The 18,344-nt window shown below is 42.3% G+C and overlaps 2 protein-coding genes and 1 long non-coding RNA gene across 4 annotated transcripts in view; 1 reads left to right on the top strand and 2 right to left on the bottom strand.

Moving 5' to 3' along the window:
• The window catches only part of LOC120456553, a 163,472-nt gene that overhangs the window by 105,519 nt on the left and 39,609 nt on the right, over positions 1–18,344 (top strand). For both annotated transcript variants that reach the window (XR_005616841.1, XR_005616840.1), the window contains exon 3: positions 2,651–2,717. This is a non-coding gene — a long non-coding RNA (uncharacterized LOC120456553). The remainder of the gene's footprint in view (positions 1–2,650; positions 2,718–18,344) is intronic.
• Positions 11,834–12,718, bottom strand: LOC120456544 (activating signal cointegrator 1 complex subunit 2 homolog). The gene is made up of 2 exons (XM_039643423.1): positions 12,640–12,718; positions 11,834–12,558 (listed from the first exon to the last, which is right to left on the bottom strand). The coding sequence occupies exons 1-2, from the start codon at positions 12,716–12,718 to the stop codon at positions 11,834–11,836; spliced, it is 804 nt and encodes a 267-aa protein (XP_039499357.1).
• On the bottom strand, positions 15,204–16,489 carry LOC120456536. Its single transcript, XM_039643414.2, has one exon. The coding sequence runs from the start codon at positions 16,326–16,328 to the stop codon at positions 15,312–15,314; it is 1,017 nt and encodes a 338-aa protein (XP_039499348.1). The 5' UTR covers positions 16,329–16,489; the 3' UTR covers positions 15,204–15,311.

The following is an 18,344-nucleotide window of genomic DNA, read 5'->3' as shown; positions in this document are numbered from 1 at the left end:
TCGGAGCCATAAAAAGCGCCCCAAGACGACGAAGATTGCATAACACTTTAATCGCTCACCGGAAGCGGAAGTCGTGCTCGCTCCGTCTGTGTGTGTGAGTGTGTATGAGTGTAGGTGGTGTGAGTCGCACACTTAACCCATGACAGCCAGGGCGGCATACAAATGTAATTAAGATCGATTATACGCCTTCCTGGAGTCGCAATTTAAATCATTTAGAGCGCTTAACCATTTGGAAATAAAGAGAAACGTTATTCACACGCTATCACGAATTCGTTTTATAGAAATTTCACTTGCTTGGGAATATTTTTCAGTCCTACTAAAATGTTTTTTTTATGTTCATTTAGTTAACTTTTGTCAGAACTATTTTATTTATACTTCTAATAAAATTACGTTTTAAATTCTCTGTGTGAAAATCGTATTTTTAGTTTTAATATTTTCTTTGTTATTCGAATAAAACAATTGGTGGCCTCGCCAGGGATGAGCCGGGATGGCTGCGTCTGGTTCTCCGGATGGGGCAACGTAACGACCATCATTTGTTGCAAAATGATGTATAATTTAATACCCGCAAAGCCAACTCCCCAATGGCGAACTCCCACACCGGGGTGACCTCCAAAGCAAGCCAGACCCGGTCGAAGTCAACAGTGTACTTCACTTCACTTCACTTCACTTGGCTTCCATTTCATCTTCTCGCCGTCTTCCACATCGTCCTCATCCGCTGCCTTATCCCAATCCCCATCCCCATCCTCATCCGTGTCCGCATCCACAGCCATATCCTCATCCACATCCGGGACCCGGCCACGGACCACTAACGCGTCCCCAATGGGCAGCCAACAAAAACCGAGCACATGTGTATATAAAAAATACAACCCCACGAATCGCGGAGTGGGAAAAGAAACTCGGAGTACTCGTGCATTTAGTGGCCACACTGAGCGAGACCAAAAATCAGCTGTAGCTAATCAAGAACAGCCATTGGAAAAGTATATATTCACTTAGATCGCTTTCCGTTAAATGAAGCGCAGTTTCTGTTTAAGGAACGCATAGCTAGCTAGAAAAATTAAGTGGTTTTAAAGGGGCAGCAGGATTTTCGGCAGTGTAGTGGGCGCTGCTTTTTGTTTTCGCCTGTCGCCGGAGGACCCAAAAGCTATAGCGCGGGCCTGTGGAAATGCGGAAATGTGGGGAGCTATAGGTATCGGGGCTACAGGGGCCACGCCCGGCGGTTGTTTAACTCGAGTGCTGCACATAATTCATGTGTCCACTTGCAATTTTTCGTTTGCTGCGACATTGTTATGCTGGCCATGTTGTAAAAACGCCAAAAACAAAAGAGAGCCATTCGCCAAAAAGAGGAAAAAATGACAAAAGGAAAACAAGGAAACACACACCCCCTTTCCTCCGTAAAAAGGAAAAAGAAACCCTACATCCAACATCCAGCATCCAAAGAGACGTGTGCGAGCGACTTTATATGCCATTATTAGTGTGTTAGAGACACACACTTTTTTTGCCTGGCCGGGGAGGAGTGGGAGGTTCGGTGTTTGGGCGGTTGGGTGGTGCGGCTGCCGAGCGGTCGGTTCAGTGGGTGGGTGGGTGACTGACTGGCTGACTGCCTGACTGCGCGTGCGAGTCTCGCACACAAAATAGATTACTCAGTGTCGCAACACTCTATCACGGCGCCAGATCGACTGGAGGTGAAGGAGGGTTGCGCGGGAGGAGACAGCGGTGAAAGCGGGTGAAAGGGGGGTGACGGCCATAGGTGTCGCACGGACAATGCCGCTCTGATGTGAATGCCAAGTAAATCTATTTTTTTCCAGAGACCAGCAGATCGCTGCAAATAAAATGTGCAGAAAGTGAGGTGGCAGTTGATCTCATTTCTTTATGAAGGGAACCCTGCCCATAGAAATAAGATTTTGATGATGTGTCAAATGTATTTCTCTGTGTATCTCTTTGTTTAAATGTGTTTAATTTCCCCTCTAAATAAATGGTGATCCAATGAAGTGACGACTCAGACTTTTTAAGCCTTCAATTCTGAAACGAATCCCAGTTGATTCCGGCAGTTGGCCATCAAACATTCAAGTGGCAGTAAAGTGCATTTTCACACATGTCACCCGTTGGCCAAAAAGCCCACTTTCCCTGCCGTTAACCCATGCTGAACACCCTTAGCAGCATAATTTATGGCCCGACATTTATGGCTTTATGGCCTGCGTTTGTCACAAGAGCCCCGCCGAACACCATTCAGCGTTTTTCAGTTTTTAAACCTATTTTCCTCAGCTCTTCACTAATAGGGAATAGCATAAAAAAGCTCGGAGAAAAAAGGGTAAACACTGATTAGGCCTCCAGGATCATTAGTAACTGTTGCAGTGGGTCCTTCCTTCGCTTATCTTTCACTTTGCTGGCAATTATCTAGTCAATCAATTGATAAATGGAACTTTTACTCAGTCCTGTCCCCAATGACTGACTAAACGAAACGAGTCTCGGGGAAAACTTGGGGGAAGAAAAGTAAAGCATGAGGTTGGACAGAAAAAAATTGAAGGAGAAAACATCGTTAATGCCAATGCGACTACAAGTTACCCTTTAACCAAATAAATATCCAATATTTTAAATTAAATAATATAAATTAATAAAATGCATGGCAATCTAATTAGATTCTTATTTTCAGATTGTGCTACAGGAAAGTTTTACCTATAAACGTAGGCTATGCGAAATAAAGTAGTGCAGCATTTAAGGTAAGTCGTTTGAATTCATTTTTTATATTGATATATACTGACATTTATAACTTGCAAATGTGGGCATGTTCAAAGCATCTGAAAATTCAATACTCCCGCGAATACGCTGCAAAAAAAAGGGAGAAAAAGGTCCCAGTTGGGGAAGTCGACTCGTCACTTGAAAACGACATTGGGCGACACCCTTCAATGCCTTTGATGACGGTCTTCACCCTTTTTAAGTGCCAAATTATCCAGATTCCTGGGCTGTGTTGCATCGTTCGCCTGATTAATTGTCGCGATACACGAGTCTATATGTATAGGAATATATATATATATATATACATTTACAGTTAGGTCACTGCAAAGATTTCGCAAATTAATGTTGACATGCACAATAAATTTTGCAGCACTCGAAATCGAGCATTAGCATTAAATGTGATGTCACTCGATGGCTGTCAAACGTATGCGAAAATTGAAAATCCCCCATCGATTCCCGCCGGTCCGTCAAGCCCTTTCGCCTGTCATTTTGGGCCGGCAGCTCATCGAACTGGAAAATTATTTGGTCATTATGTCCATTTAGTGAAAGCGATGTGGACGGACACCCCTGAAAACGCAAAACCGTCAACGGAACTCCGTCCATGAAAAACAACATTCGAAAACAAGGCAAAACACAGCAGAACTGTGTACTGTGTACTGGGTAGCAGAAGTGGGCACAAATGAATGCGACCACTAGTGCATTATAAAATGAATTAAATTTACAGTTTCGATGGCGCTTGACGTTGTTTTGGGGTTTCATCGGCCATTTTTAACACAAAGGACGACTCACAAAATGATCAGTGGCGAGTTTAGCATTATCAATTGAACGCTGTTTATAACTGATTCATAATTGTACCCCGTTTAATTAAATATGTATTATATTCCTGTGAGTGCACCTAAGTAGTCTATCTCATCTCGCAAATTTCGGATTTTCAGTTGGGGTTGGTTTTCGGTTTGAATTGTGTATAATTAAATTTCGCATTATTCACGTTTCAAGGCAAAATCAACAGCTGCCACGGCAAAAGGATTTCCAAGGATCTGCAAGGATTTCCATCCGTTGGGTATAAAATTACCAAAATATAAAATGCTATCACATCGGCAACTTGCCAAGGTGAATGGGTGGCGTCGCTGGACTGCAATTGCAATGGCATCGTTCACCGAACTTCAAGCTTGAGAATTAATATAAAAATGAATCCTTAAGCGTTTCTTTCAGAAGTACGCGTAGCATTTATGCCTTAATTTAGGTCTTTAATTGCATCCTTCAAGTTGTTGAAAACGCGTTAAGCACCCATAATTTGGAGCGTTACTGGGGATTTCCAAACGTCACTTTGCACTAATTAATTTATCGATTTCGCATCAGGTGACGAGCGCCGTGTTCTTCGACTACGCACCCATCCAATCGGTTGAGCCCCGAATCGGGTATTCGAGTATCCCAGTATTGGAGTATTCGAGTATTTGGTATCGGGAAGCGGTAACGAGAACCGTGAGAAGTCATAAAAGTAAATATGTCTGGGCATATGTTAAAATATGTTTACTGTTTCAATTTCGCTGTGTGCACAAGCACATAAAGCAAATATCAATTACAGTTCTCTTTGTTTCGTCTTTTGCTACCTTTTATTCCTCTGGTTTTTCCCACCGGAATTCCCCACTTTTTTCTCACTTGCTCCATTTTTTGGTCTGCACGGCATTAAGCCAATTTATGGGCGTGGCATAGGCCTGGCCTGGCATATCGATTGTATCGCTCATCGGCTATCTGAAGAGTGGGTTTGAGCATTGCCATGGAAACTGCTCTTGGGATAATTTGCGTACACATCCCAACACTGAGCTTTACATTTCGAAAACGTTCTTTCGCATTTCGAAAATGGAAGCATTTTGCTATTTCATGCAAAATTGAACAGATAGAGCTTTTGGTCAAATATTAAATGATATTTGAAATGAAAGTGTAGAGCATTTTGTAATTTATAATTTGCGTTGCACATAAATTCGAATTTGTTTTTGCTCCGGCCAGGCAGCCATTATTTGTTAAATTAATTAAAATTCAATAATAAAAATGTTGAATGCAAACTCTTGGATTAAAGCTGCCGGGAGAGGGGCGGGAAAATGGGGTCGTGGCGGATCGTAGTGCAAATTGCAAAAGTGGAAAATGGAAAATGTTTATTGGCATAAATAAATAATTGCTCACAAATGGTGCGCAATGGCAATTTGTTTACAAATATGATTAATAAACATTTATTAAGCGCTGTCTAAGCGAAGTCAAGCAATAATTGCATTAACATAAATGCGTGTACATGTATATGAGCATTTCATATATTTGCACTGCCTCTGACTATTTGTTCATTAACTTTTTTGAGCACTTGATTTGTGGCTAATTATTGGTAGTTCGGAAAACTTTTTCTCTAATTTCTTTTTAAATTAAAACTTTTTTAAATGGAAAAAGTGCATAGATTAAAAAAAAAGTGAACACATTTGCACTTGAAGAACTTAATAAAATGCCGCTGAGCGTCCTGAAGTCGAATCTAAAATGTGAGATATTCAATCAAAAATTGAAATGGCCTACAGATTTGAGCAAATTGTGATTGGAAATTTGTTTGGCCGCCTATTTAGGGCGTGGTCAACTGCTAGTGTGTGCGTGTGAACCTTGTTTTCATTGTTTGTGTGCTTTTGGCAAATAAACTGTAATTGTAAATAAACATAAATTTTAAAATTATTACCAATACGCTTCGCTTTATTTGCAACTTATTTATATGCGTTTTCTGCTTTTTTTGTGTTTTTTTTTTGGTATTTGGAATGGGAAAGAAAAGCATGGATAGATACAACGCGGCATAATGGATACCGACACGCGATATAAATATTATTCGCTTTCAATATTTTTTATGCACTCTGCAAACAGAATTGGCATATGAGTGTAAACTGAAGTCGGGTATGCACGAATCGATGAGTACTTGGGTTCTTAAGAATGCTAACGTTAGGTTTTTTTAAACAGATTTTGTTAAAGAATATCGAAATTTTATTCCGATTTATTTAAATCTGCATACACTATTATATAGTATTTAAATACCTGCTCCGCCTTCTGATTTACGCGCTCTTTAGCGCATTGGTAATTCGCAATTATCTGATGAAATTTGCGCATCTTCAACGCCATGCACTTGTTTTTATTTTGTGCTGTCAACGTTGCCTGTTGCCACGCCTATCGCCCCCTACGGCTGTCTGGTATTCAATACTTTGTTGTTTCTGTTTCTGCTTTTTTTCGATTTTTATTTATTTACTTTTTTGTGCCTTTGCCACTTTTGCGGATATCATAAATTGGTTCGGCGCGCGACATTTCCCATGTGGAAAATTGAAATGTGTTTTTTCGGAGTTGGCCTAGAAGCCATGGCCACGCCCACCGGATGGTGTGGGCGTTGGATGACGGACTCAAGATGGCAGCTGCGGGGAAAATGTACGCGAGTCCCAAAAGAGACAACGCTTAAGAACTTGTTGATACTGCCAGTGCTCTTAAATGAGGTTTCTTTAAAGATTAAAACAATAATCCAGAAATAACTGAAAGCAAACAACAATGTGTTAATTTTATAAATTATAAAATTAACATTTTGTTCTATTAAACAATGAGTGATGGGTTTCTGAAAAGGGATTAAATCAATTATCCCATTTGTCTTTTTCGAGTGTGCATATTACTGAACACGACTCAATGAGCCTGCCAAATGATGGGTGGCAATTGGAGGGGCATGAAGGGCCCAGGAAGTGGCACCCCCCAGTGTGCCACGCCCCCTTGTCATTTTTGCACCCATGGCCAACCCAGCCCCATGGCCACCCAGCGCTGCCCACGGTTTCCGCGCATTTTCTCACACGCTCTAATTAGTTAAGCGAAGCGTGGGGCATGGTCATGGACGGCGTGCAGACGGTGGTGCAAAAGGGGTGCGGTTTCAGCTTACTAGCGGTTGCATCTTTTGTTAGAACGCGAACGCTTTTCTCGTTGCCAAAGCAACAAAAGCCCCAGAGGTGGGCAGATGTTTAACCCCTTGATACCACTTACCTGTGAATTTTCAAACATTATTTTCAAAAAAAAATCTTCAATTTCCCGTACAAAAAAAAATATTTTTTATAAAAATTTCGAAATTTGTTCAAACATTCCTAGTCTCTCAGAGAATAAGCTCTTACGCAAATTAAAGGGTTAAGCAAAAAGGGTGCTTGATAACGGGGGATCCCAGCGAAAGGGGGGTGGGGGCGTGGTTCGAGGTGGTAGTAAAATTTTTATGCGTGTTTCTTTTTATTTTCACAATAATCGCAACTGCAACTGCAACAGCGGCAAGAAAGCACTCGATTGCGCCAAAAGCAGCGACAGAGAGGAGGATTAAAACCTGGGCGAGAGATGGCGTATCCGGCAATATGCAACTATATGCCAAAAACTATGGCTGCAGAGGCAGCAGGCAGGAGGCAGCAGTCCATCTGGAAAACCTGCAGATCCCACCCCTATTAACCCGCCCCTGGAGCGGTAATTAAATTGCAGATGGCTTTCATTGTTGGGCCTTTTGAGAGTCGAGTGCACAGATGCCCAAAAGCACGTCCTTCCCCTCTGTGCGCTTCCAAATAAAAAATTTTAAACCCAACTAAATCCGGTTTCAGACACCCATAGAAATTTTCGAAAATATGGGCAAGCTTGCTCATTAAATTCGGTCGATAGTTGAAGTAATTCAATTTATTAAATAAATGCAGGTAATAGAAAAAAGGCACGTGCTTGCTGAAACGATTAGATCTATGTCTTAAGAGCTCGTCTAGTGCGATCCGTAACACTGGTAGGCACTACTTTATTAGTTATCTCCTCCATATACCGTCGTATTTCAGCCAGCTTGTCAACATTTTAAAGCTCTTGTCGGTGCATTGGGTAGAAGCAATTTGCATTCAGCATTTCAGATTGCCAAGATGTTTATTTAAGCGAAGCTCGAGTTTCCCACCGTTTACATGGAAATTATTGTCCGTCCATTTGGCCGATTGCGGCAGATTTTCCGGACAGACGTCAGTTAGTCAGTCGGTCGGTGTTTGGTCCATCCGCACTTCTTGAATTAGTTGAGCGCATCAGTCAGCTCGATTGCTTTTGCAAGGCGAAGATGCATCATCAGCACTATAATTATTGGCATTAGTTGACTAAAGAACAGTGCGTCCTTGTGAAACATCCCCTTAGGGCTTAGCCATAGAACCACCATAGAACACGCAACTGAAATATGGACTTACATTTGGTATTTCATATTTACTGAACAGTAATAGTTTGCAGACGCCCAGTGATTCTGTACTGTACAGAGTACAGTGTAAAGTACAAAATCCATGAAGGTGACGAATGGATGCAACCCACTGTGCAAGTAAGCTGGCAACAATGGGCTCGGCAACAAAAGCGTCTGTCTTGGCCAACATTTGACCAGATTCGGACAATACAACGCTCCAGACCTAAGACACCGGGCAAAGGACTCGAAACTGGGGATTTGCGAGCTCAGAGCTCAAGGAGTGCTCCTACGATCTGGAAAATGCATTCGGAAGGCATTGGGCCCACCGCAGCTGCTTACAATGGCCGCAAGCTGTTCAGCAGGATATTTCTCGTCCTTGCAGATGCAGTTGCAGAAGGAGTTGCAGATGCACATAGAGATACACTTGTATCTGCGGCAGGCAACACAATGGAATACTTGGCCAACCGAGTGAGTTGATCGGGTTGGGTGCCTGAACGAGTGTTAAGCATTTTAATTGCTGGCATTAATTTAGACATGGAGTATTTACTCATCACCCAGTACCAGCCACTCCATACCCACACCCACACACGTAATCAAAAGTGCCCCGGCATAATAAATAAATGCATTCGAATCTCTTGTAGACGTCGTAAAGACGAAATATGCACACTTACTTGGCTGCCCTGCATATACCATTTAATTAAAACACTTTGCCATTCATTTTTGTAAGTCTCAAATAATTTGTGGCCATGCTTAGCCGAGCCGAATCGTTAGCCATAATGCATTTGGCCACAGGTCAAAAGATTGTAAGTTCAGATTAAACTACAATTCCCTGCAGGAATTTGCACAATTTTTGATCAACCCACATTAGCGAAAATCCCAATGCATTGCACGTTACCATGCAGCTACGTGCTGGATTGGCTTATTATCACATGCGTCATTATTCCAATGAATTGTCAATTGTTATATTTCCTTTTTCGGTTTTAGAATTTATAACAATGAATTCCCCGGCTTACATTTTAATTATCTTTAGTGGAAAGTGAAAAAAAAGACGTTGACAGCTCAATCCACTGTGCATACCGTTTCCCTGTTTTGCCCTAGATTCATTAATTTGCCTTTGCTGAATTTTGCTGATTTGTTGCTGCCTATTACTGCTGCTGCTGCTGCTGCTGCTGCTGCAGCTACTGCAGTTGCTGATGCTGATGCTGCGGGCAGTAAAACTGCAGCAGTCATCATATTAAAACGCAATTATACAATTGCTTTTGTATTGCCATATTGCCACCTGCCGCCAAACCCTTGCCAAATCACCCATTTTTGTCGCACTCGTGCATAAATTACACTGATTTATACATATGTGCCCGGTGGGTTTGTGTTTTGGCATTTCGTAAATGGATACCGAGATGCATCGAAATTTAAATTGCCCTCCGACGACAGGGGGAGCTCGAAAATGTACGCTGCATGATTTTACAGAGCTCCAAATGAAAGGAGCCGCCGTGGTTGCAATCAAATCTAGTCTGCAACCAGAATTGGTTTAATTTAGTCTGTTAATTGCTCCGCCGTCTACAATATTTTGTTGTTCTCTTTAACGAGGCATTACAGTAGAGTCCAAATTTCCCATGGATGCCACAAGATGGCGCCAGACGACCAAGAAACCTCGGCCGAAAACTAGGCAATGGGTTTTGGCCAACGAGCAAAAGAGTTAGAAAAAGGCCAACGAAAAAATGAAGAAAGAAGAGGGGAAAGCGGCGCAACAGACTGCAGTAAAGATGGCAAAATGGGTGGGGAAAAGCAGGGAAAGTGCAGTGAAGTTGTCGGCACAAAGGCGTTGGGTCAAGGGTTTGGGAAGAGGGGGAAACGGTTTTCCCCGGAGTTAGGACCAACTTTGGCACTTGGACCGCCCCTTTATCCTTGGCTTTCTCTGCTTTTTTGGGCATTTTAAGCGTGCAAATGTTAAGTTGGTATCCCCTTTCCCCCTTTTCCCCCCTTCCTTTTACCTTTTTATAGAGAAAAACTTGGAGTTGGCGTCGTCGCCGCCCTTTTGTGCCAACTTGACAAACTAAAAATGAAAAAAGTTTCCCCGAGCGGCGCCTTTTTCAATATCCTTTCCCCACAAAAAGGGGCTGGGTGGAGTGGAACGGTGGGGGTTTGGTTCGGGGTCAAAGGTGAAGTAACATGTAAGTCGGCAGAAGCCATGACGATGACTCGACGTATTGATTTTGATTTTGGCCCGCCACTCGAGCCCGCCTCCTGTTGAAATCCAAAATCCGAAATCCGAGGGCATCGAGATGGGGATGCCCAGAAGAATGGAATTTGCCGCATTAATTGGCAATTAGGTGGGTATTTCCTTACCAACCAATCCAAGATGTCGCACCGTATCACTTACGTACGTCGGCAATTGGAGGTTTAGTATATGCTCATTAGCAGCTATCACTTTCTCTGCTAAACCCTGAACATATAAACTATTTGTTAATACGTATATCTACGATTTTGTCGTCAAACATTGGTATCATTGTCCACCGCAGAGAATAGCCATGTTTGAATTCTATCGCATTATTGTTGTATCTTCTACAGCTTTCTTTGACCTCCTTGACCTCACAGCTCTGTAAAATGGTGCTTTCTTTATCTAGATAACGAAATCATTTGCCTTAAACCATTCAGCCGAGCGAAGATCTTGTCTCGCTTTGATGGAGCTGATCTTGTCTGACCTCTAACCCAAGCCAATTAATCGATGGAAACCGGTTAGCATTCCCCACCAATCTCCACGATCTGCAGATCAATTTCACAGAACCTGACAGCGCCAAGAGGTTCGATTCCCCTCAAGACAGCTGCTTGTCTGCTTCTCTCCGCTATTTATGCGTAATTTGCCAATTTGCGCAAAATTTTGGGTATTGAAAAAATAAACACAGACGACGGGAGAAAGCGGAGAAATGAACAATAGTTGCACACTGAAAAATGTTTGTGGCATAATCAGGGCATGCCAGCATAATAAGAAATTTTTCTGGGAAATCATATTTGGGTTGGGTAGCAAAGGTTTCCAAATATTTTCTTGGAAAACTGGTTTTCCAGTAATAAATAAAGTTTTAATGTAAATTATACAATTCATAAGCTAGTACGTTCTTTCTGTGCACGTGTCACAGTCCTTTGAGTCGGTTTTCGGGTCCGGTTCACGGTTTATTTTCTGTATTTTCATGGTTTATGGGCGGGTGAGATATCCTTGAACTTGCCACAGTCGGCGGCAGGATATCATGTTCCCATATTTCGTCTGGTCCCTGGTGCCCCATTCTTATTTATATAAAATTGTGCGGCAAGTCGTTGACTTGGCCAAATCCAAACCTTTTGCCCTTGCTTATCAATTGTTCGCAAAAAAAAACGGGAAAGGGGGAAAGGATTTTTCAGGTCGCACCATTTTGTTTTACGTGCCACGCGAAAAGTTTCAGGGTCAAACGTTTATATAAAATACCTGCACAAACGCACGTACATACATACATCCATGGACAAGTGCCTTTTGTTCTTGCCCAATTTGTCGTAAAATATGGCAAAATGAAATTTTAAACCACTTCAAGATATTCCATTATTTGTCAGCACACCTTTGTTCGTTGCTTTTCAAGCGAAGAGTTACGCAAAAATGTCGCTGAAATTTAAATTCAAGGAGTAGGAATGGACGTAATTGAACCACAAGGTTGAAGAATGTTGTATAAAATGGCAAATAAATAAACGAAAACTTTAAGTAAATCCTAGTGTATTTATTTTATTTTTGTCAATGTATGCTTCTTGTATAATTTTAATGCTCATTGCTGAATCCGATTGGACTTTAAATGGCTCCCATGTTGTTTTTGCACTTAAAAAATAGAAAAAAAAATGTATTGCTACCAATTGCTACTGGGCAAGCTAGTTGGCGATTTGGAAGCGCCGCCAGATGCGCTGCAATCGAGAATCGGAGGTGGACTGACCACCAGCTTGGGATTGGCTTCGATCGTTGTGATAGGGTTCGATAAAGTTGACCGCTGGTTCCGCGTTGCGTTGCTGATGATTCGCCGACTGTTTTTTGTTCAGCTTCCTCTTTTGTTGTCTCTTCTTTTTCTGCGGATGCTTGTGGACCCGTCGATGGGTCTTCTTCACCAAGTTCTTTTTTCTGTTTAACCGTGCGCTCTTTAGATTGAACTTCTGCGACCATTGCAACGGTTTTTGTGGCTTCTTGTGGGACACCACATCCTGCGGCTCCTCCTCGGCATCCGGGAGATCCAGACGATCCTCGAGCGCCCTGCCAGTCATTGTGGTCACTAGAGTATCCTGGGCCTCATCCTCATCCTCATCCTCATCCTCATCCTGCGGATCCTCGAGATGCATACTCTCCAGCAGGGATCGACCCGTACTGTTGGACGTGGGTGTGGTTGTGGTCGTTGTGTAGGTGGTTGTCGTGGGCGAGCCAGTGGGCGTGGTCGTGGTTGTTGTGCTCGATGGCTGCGTGATAACGATCACATTGTCACTAGGCGGCTGCTGGAAGAGTCCCCGCATCAGCATGAACTTCTTCATTAAATCCCGACCAGATCCCACGTCCTGGGGCGAAGGACTGCCGGAGGCACTTCGTCCCTGGAGTTTTGGCAAGCGATAAGCTGATTTGCAGAAATATGAATAAATCCGTAACTAACATTAATATCACTCGTTAAGCGGCAGCTGTCAAATTGGATTCTTACCGCTTCGTCGCGATTCGCAGATGGACAAAATCGCCAGAAGGACGACGAGAAGTGCGAGTGAGTTCCGGAGGATCTGCATGGTGACGGTGTTCCTGGAGCAATGCTGGGATTTGGATTGAAGATCTTCGTTCTTATAGCACCTAGCAGCAGGTGCAATTAAAAATTTCACCCTCCTCAGAACGAAGGCAGTGACACATCTTGCGTGATGCCCCGATGACATGCAATTATTGGGCGGTATAGAACGGGAAGTCGATGTCGTTTCTTGATGGGGAAAGTCTTCGAGATACTACTGAATACGCTCAAACAGAACTGAGGTCTCTCCGACCTTACTGGACAGTAAATCAAATCTAATAAACTCGACAATAAACATGCGTTCGCATAAATCTGCACTGGCCAAAGGGGAAAAACTCGAAGGCAAAGATATTCCAGGCTGTATAAATAAATAAACAAACTCTTGTCTGCCCGCCACAAAAATACAGATTCGTTCAAAACAAGAGGGAAAACTTCCGGCAAACCTATGCCAATATGTTTTGCCAATAGTTTTTTGAAAAGTGTTTTGGCTTGATGTGTACATTTTCGATGACATATGCTTAGAATATTGTAATGAATGAACTTAATTAGGAATTAGTTGCAATACATGCTTTATCTAAATTTAATTTATTTCCTATTGATATTGCTGGGTTCCTTTAACTTTGCTGTAAAATATAAAATTGTGTGGATATGGCTTTGTGGACACTATTTTTTCGAGCTCGATTGTACAGAATTTATTTGCTTGCACATACATATTTATATTACACGACCAGTATCTGTGGCATAATGTGCCTTTCTCGGAGGATAGTGTCGAGTGCGTGAGCCGCACCAGCAGGCAAATAACTTTGGCATAATTCACTTAAATCTTTTTGTTTTAATCTTGAAAAGTGTTTCCCACAAAACTCTCGCCAGCACGCACACGCAAAGCGTTCTGACAGGCGAAAGATACGGAGTACAGAAAGCGAGATACAAAACACAAGATACAATATACAATATACAATATACAGTATACAATATACCATATACAAAGATACTTGTCTACGTGAGTCGGTGCTATTTCCTCGGCCCTCAGCTTTAACACCCGTCTGGCGAAATGTTTTTCCGTAATCATCCGGAGTGTTGTGTCAATAGCTCGACGTTCCATCTAACTTTGTATCTAGTATTATTGTTATTATTTCTACTGTAACACTTGTGGTCAAGTGGAAGTACAAGTTTAAAAATGTATAAAATGCTTAGACAGCTTCAAATACAGGAGGTTTCGAGCTCATACTTGTTCCAGACATTCTGATTGCACATTTTATCCCTTAAATGTGCGGAAAAAGCCTTGACAGTCCCTTGCCGTAAAGATATAATTTAAAATATTAATTTATGTGCACGGAAAAACAGCTTACAGTAACCATTTATATTGGGAATATGTAAAATATGTGTCCTGTGGAATAATTGCAGAAGCTATTTTTATACATTATTCGTCAGTGCTGATAGGAAAAATTAAAAATCTACGATTCAATCATAATTTGCAATGCGTTTTCATTTGTTTTTTTTTTCGCCTTCTTTTGGCTTAAATTTCATTTATTTTGCCTGGCCAATCAATAATTTAAATTGGTGCTCGTGTTTTTGAGCGTTTTATATTCTAAGGGAATTCCATCTTTGGTTATTATTTTGCTTGCATTTCTGATTAAATATATATATTCAAGGGTCTGAGGCCTGAGGTCTGAGGCCGGCCCTAAAAAGTGGAAGTGGAAGCCAGACGATGTTCGGCATAAAATTCAATTATAGAATTTTCTATTAACTTAAAAGCTCCTTATATTTATTTAATTTGTTATTGTGTCTCAGTCAGGTTTCAGGCTGTGCGAAATGTGGGAGGCAAGTCTTCATCTATCTGTTGTTATTATTGAGTTTCTTGACAGTTGAGAGCCCAGAATGTTGCCATCAATTAGACACACATACAACATTTTCGACGGGATGGGAGTGGAAAACGTCTACTTGCGTCTATTTGCCATTTTGCCGTTTGGGATTTTCTTCATTTCCTCCGCAAATATTTGTCAGATAATTTGGCATAACCCTCTGTTCGTTCCCATGGTTGCCATAAAGGTCCATATTCCTAACTGATTGAATTGTCTTTGCAGCAAATTAAAATCGCGCATCTATTTCATTGGGTTTTCGCTTTGGCAAAACTTTCTCCTTTCGAGCTCATGTAAAATGCTTATGGGTAATAAGTGAAGCTCTGCCTCTGCTTGAAAATTGAAAAGTTTTTCCTCTGGCCAATGGAAAAACTTATCAACTTAATGTTATTGGGCCAACGCGGCGATGGGAGTTTCGCGAAAAGAGGTCTGCATTTTTGCGTTACGTCTTATACACACAGATGGGCTTACATAAATAGTTGTGGCCTAACAAACTATCATATATTTCTGGATAAAGACGAAATCGTATAAAACTAAACGTTATCGCAATTAATGTAAAACAACCAGTTAATATATTCATTATTGACTTATTTTTCAAGTAAGCCGTGCATTTTAAGCCCTGCTGTAATAAAAACAAGATTTACGTTCCCTTACATTTCATTTATTTTCGCTTTTAAAAAAAAAAAAATTTAAGTCTAGTGGTCATTACGGTCATGTTGATCTGGTATCTTTGTGCGGCCATTACTTCCTGAGGTACTGCACCCGGCGAATATTCTGGGCCAGTGTCTGCAGTGGTCGCCTTCTGACCAACGGACGAGGTCTCAACCGCTGGCCAAGGAGTCCAAAGCCCGATGGATCGCCGACCGAGTGACCAGTGACTTGACTTGTGACCTCCGGGCCACCCTCATTGGTGTTGTCGTCTAGTACTTCTAGTTCGGGGCCCAAGGCCAAGGCGGCTATATCGTCGTCCTCCAGCTGATCATCCTGCTCCCTGATGGCCGGCGGTGGAGGGGGAGCAAAGGAAGTGGGACCACCGACAAACTGCCGTAGCATGCGGAGATTCATGGGGACGTACCTCACCTCGTTGCCAACGGTGATTGGCACCAAGGGGACGCCCGGCAGACTATAGCCCCCATTGAGTCCACCCAAACCACTCAAATCTCCGCCGTAGAAGGCCGCCTCGTTCCAGCCGAAGAGCTCCGGATAGGACATCGATGCGCCGTCGTTCTGCCGTTTCCGGTAGTATTGCATGGGATATCCGGCCGGGTAAGCAATTGGCGTCCGGATAAACTCCGAGGTTCGAGTGCCCGTTGTGGTTGTGGTGGCAGGAGTGGTCACAATACTGTTGTTGTTAGTGTTGTTGACAGCGCCGGATAAGCCGGAGATCACCACCACGGTGGTGCCGCCGCGCCCAAAGAACCTGCCCTCATTGTTTCGGCCCCGACTACGCTGGGCAATCTGGGCGGGAGTCAGTCCACTGGTCAGCAGCAGAACCTGCTGCAGATCATCCTCCTCCTCCTCCTCCTGTCGGCCGGCACTCGTATCCTCTAGGTTCACAGAGAGCGCACGCGGCTCGGGAATCTCCTGGGACTTCTCCTGCGACTCTGGGAAATTGAAGGTCCTAATTAGATCGTTCCAGGGCAGCGGAATGACGTAGGTACTAGACGCCTGACGCGGCGCGGACCTGGCCAGGCTAATGCCCGCAAAAAGGACAACCAAGAGAAGCGGCCAGGAATAAGTCTTCGGCGGAGGCTGCATTTTGCTTTGGCTTGCGGTGAAAACTGTGAATGGTGAGCAGCAGTTTTTTGGCTTTTATAGCTCCAGTTCATTGGGCGGTCCTAATGAGGGACCATTTATTCGCGAGCTTATCACTGATTTTTCGCGATTAAATCCATTAATCTCACTTCGTTTCGACTTGTTCTCTTGTTCTCGACTCGCATACCATACCGTATCTTTTCTCGGCCCTCTGGGGTTCTTGTTAGTTTTAGCAAAGAGCTGATGTTAATTACACGTACCCCGGATAAGGCAAATTAATGGGGCACGCGGAGTGTTTCTGTAACGCGCAGATTATTCAATAAGTTTTGGGTAAATGAAATATTTAGTTAGTTGAAAGGCGAATATGCCATACTTAGTTGGGAACAACTGAATTTGATTTGCTAATAGATTTATTAGAATTTAATTGCTTTGCCTAAGTGAAGAAATAAATAAAATATGAATGCATTTATCTGTCTGTTTGGATATCAATTCAATGGCTGGTGCTTTATTGGATAGGTTTAATAAATGCATTAAATGCTCCTCGTTTTCTCTGCTTTGACGGTTAGCAATATGCATTTTAGAGTATATTTCTACATAGGTTCTTTATGTTCTTTATGTCCACTTTCATTTTGCTTAATGCAACACAAATAAATATTCTGCTGCACTTATTTTCGGGCATTTTCATGCTTGCAGTAACTTGACACCTCACCCCGTCTCTTTCGCGCAGCAACTGGCCGTCTCTTTCTTAAAGTTGTTTGTCTGTCTCTGTCCAACAACTGTGTGTTTGTGTTTGGCCCAATGTGTCAAAGTCAACTTGGTAAAAAGTTAGCTTTTTATTATTTTGTTGGCACTTTTTTAACGCCGCTTTTTGGCTGCTTCCTCTTATATTTTTATTTTTCCTTCCTCCTTGTTTTCTGTTCTTGCCTCCTTTAATTCTTCTCCTTTTTGCTCTACTTCCTGGTCAGATGGTCTAGTTATTTTAAGGGCAGAGCAAAATATTATACTCTTAGTGTTACAAAAAATATAAAATAAACGTATATATAGAGTGCACACTTGAAACAGTGAACTATTGGTTATAGAACATTCGCTTCAACGAATCATTCATAATTTTACCACCTAGTCTGGTGTTCGCTTTGAGAAGAAATCACTGTATATAGCAGGAAATAGGAAATGTGGGTTGGAAAGCTTGGACATTGGTGGGTTAAAAATGTAAGGCCATAAGGCCATAAGGCGATTTTAGCGAATTTACCTTTGCCTGATGCCTTTTCCGGCAATAAAAATTTAAGTCGATATTATGTAGCAGGTTTTTGGGGAAGATTTTTAAGCGGACTTAAGAGGGAAGATTTTTGGCCTAGAAGAACTCTTTGCAAAAGTTGCAGTTGCCCCATTTCAAATTTTTTATTTGCCAAAATTACACACAAAGTTTCATTTCTCTGGCGATTTTGTTGTGTAAGGTCTGCGAGTCACACGAAAGAGATAGCGAAAGTCAGCTGGAAAGAGACGGCCATAAAAAGGAGCAAAGGAGACGGGGAGATGGGGAGACCAAACTGCTCAGAGTTAATGGCATCGTCAAAAAATTGGAAAGGTTTATTTAAATTTCAACTTGTTTCGAAAACGTTTAAAAAGTTTTGCGCTACTAACTGACTGCAGATAACACAAAAGTCGACCTCCCCCCCTTATTTTTCCCCCTGTTTCCAACCCCATCATCCACTTATTTTCCGACTTCTTCATCGGCAAAGAAAGCTCCACCCCTTTTTTCTGTCCCGAGGCCAAGTTAAAACAACTGACAAAAAGTTGTTGCCTCCGAATGGCAACGAATCAAAGGGGAAATTGGGTAATGGAAAAGCTTGTGGAGGGGGATGGAGAAAATGAGTGCGGGGAAAACCAAAAGGAAGGCCGTGACAAAATTAGCACAAAATATTTTATTTCTTAGCCAGACAAGTTGGCTCTGTAATGGAAAGATCTCGCCAATATGGTTAAGAAACTTGGTGAGAGGGGAGGTGGGGTTAGTCCAGAGGA

The sequence above is a fragment of the Drosophila santomea genome, chromosome X (genome assembly GCF_016746245.2).
Source record: "Drosophila santomea strain STO CAGO 1482 chromosome X, Prin_Dsan_1.1, whole genome shotgun sequence".
Classification (NCBI taxonomy): domain Eukaryota; kingdom Metazoa; phylum Arthropoda; class Insecta; order Diptera; family Drosophilidae; genus Drosophila; species Drosophila santomea.
The sequence above is the reverse complement of the archived record's forward strand: the minus strand, read 5'-3'. Positions and strand labels throughout refer to the sequence as shown.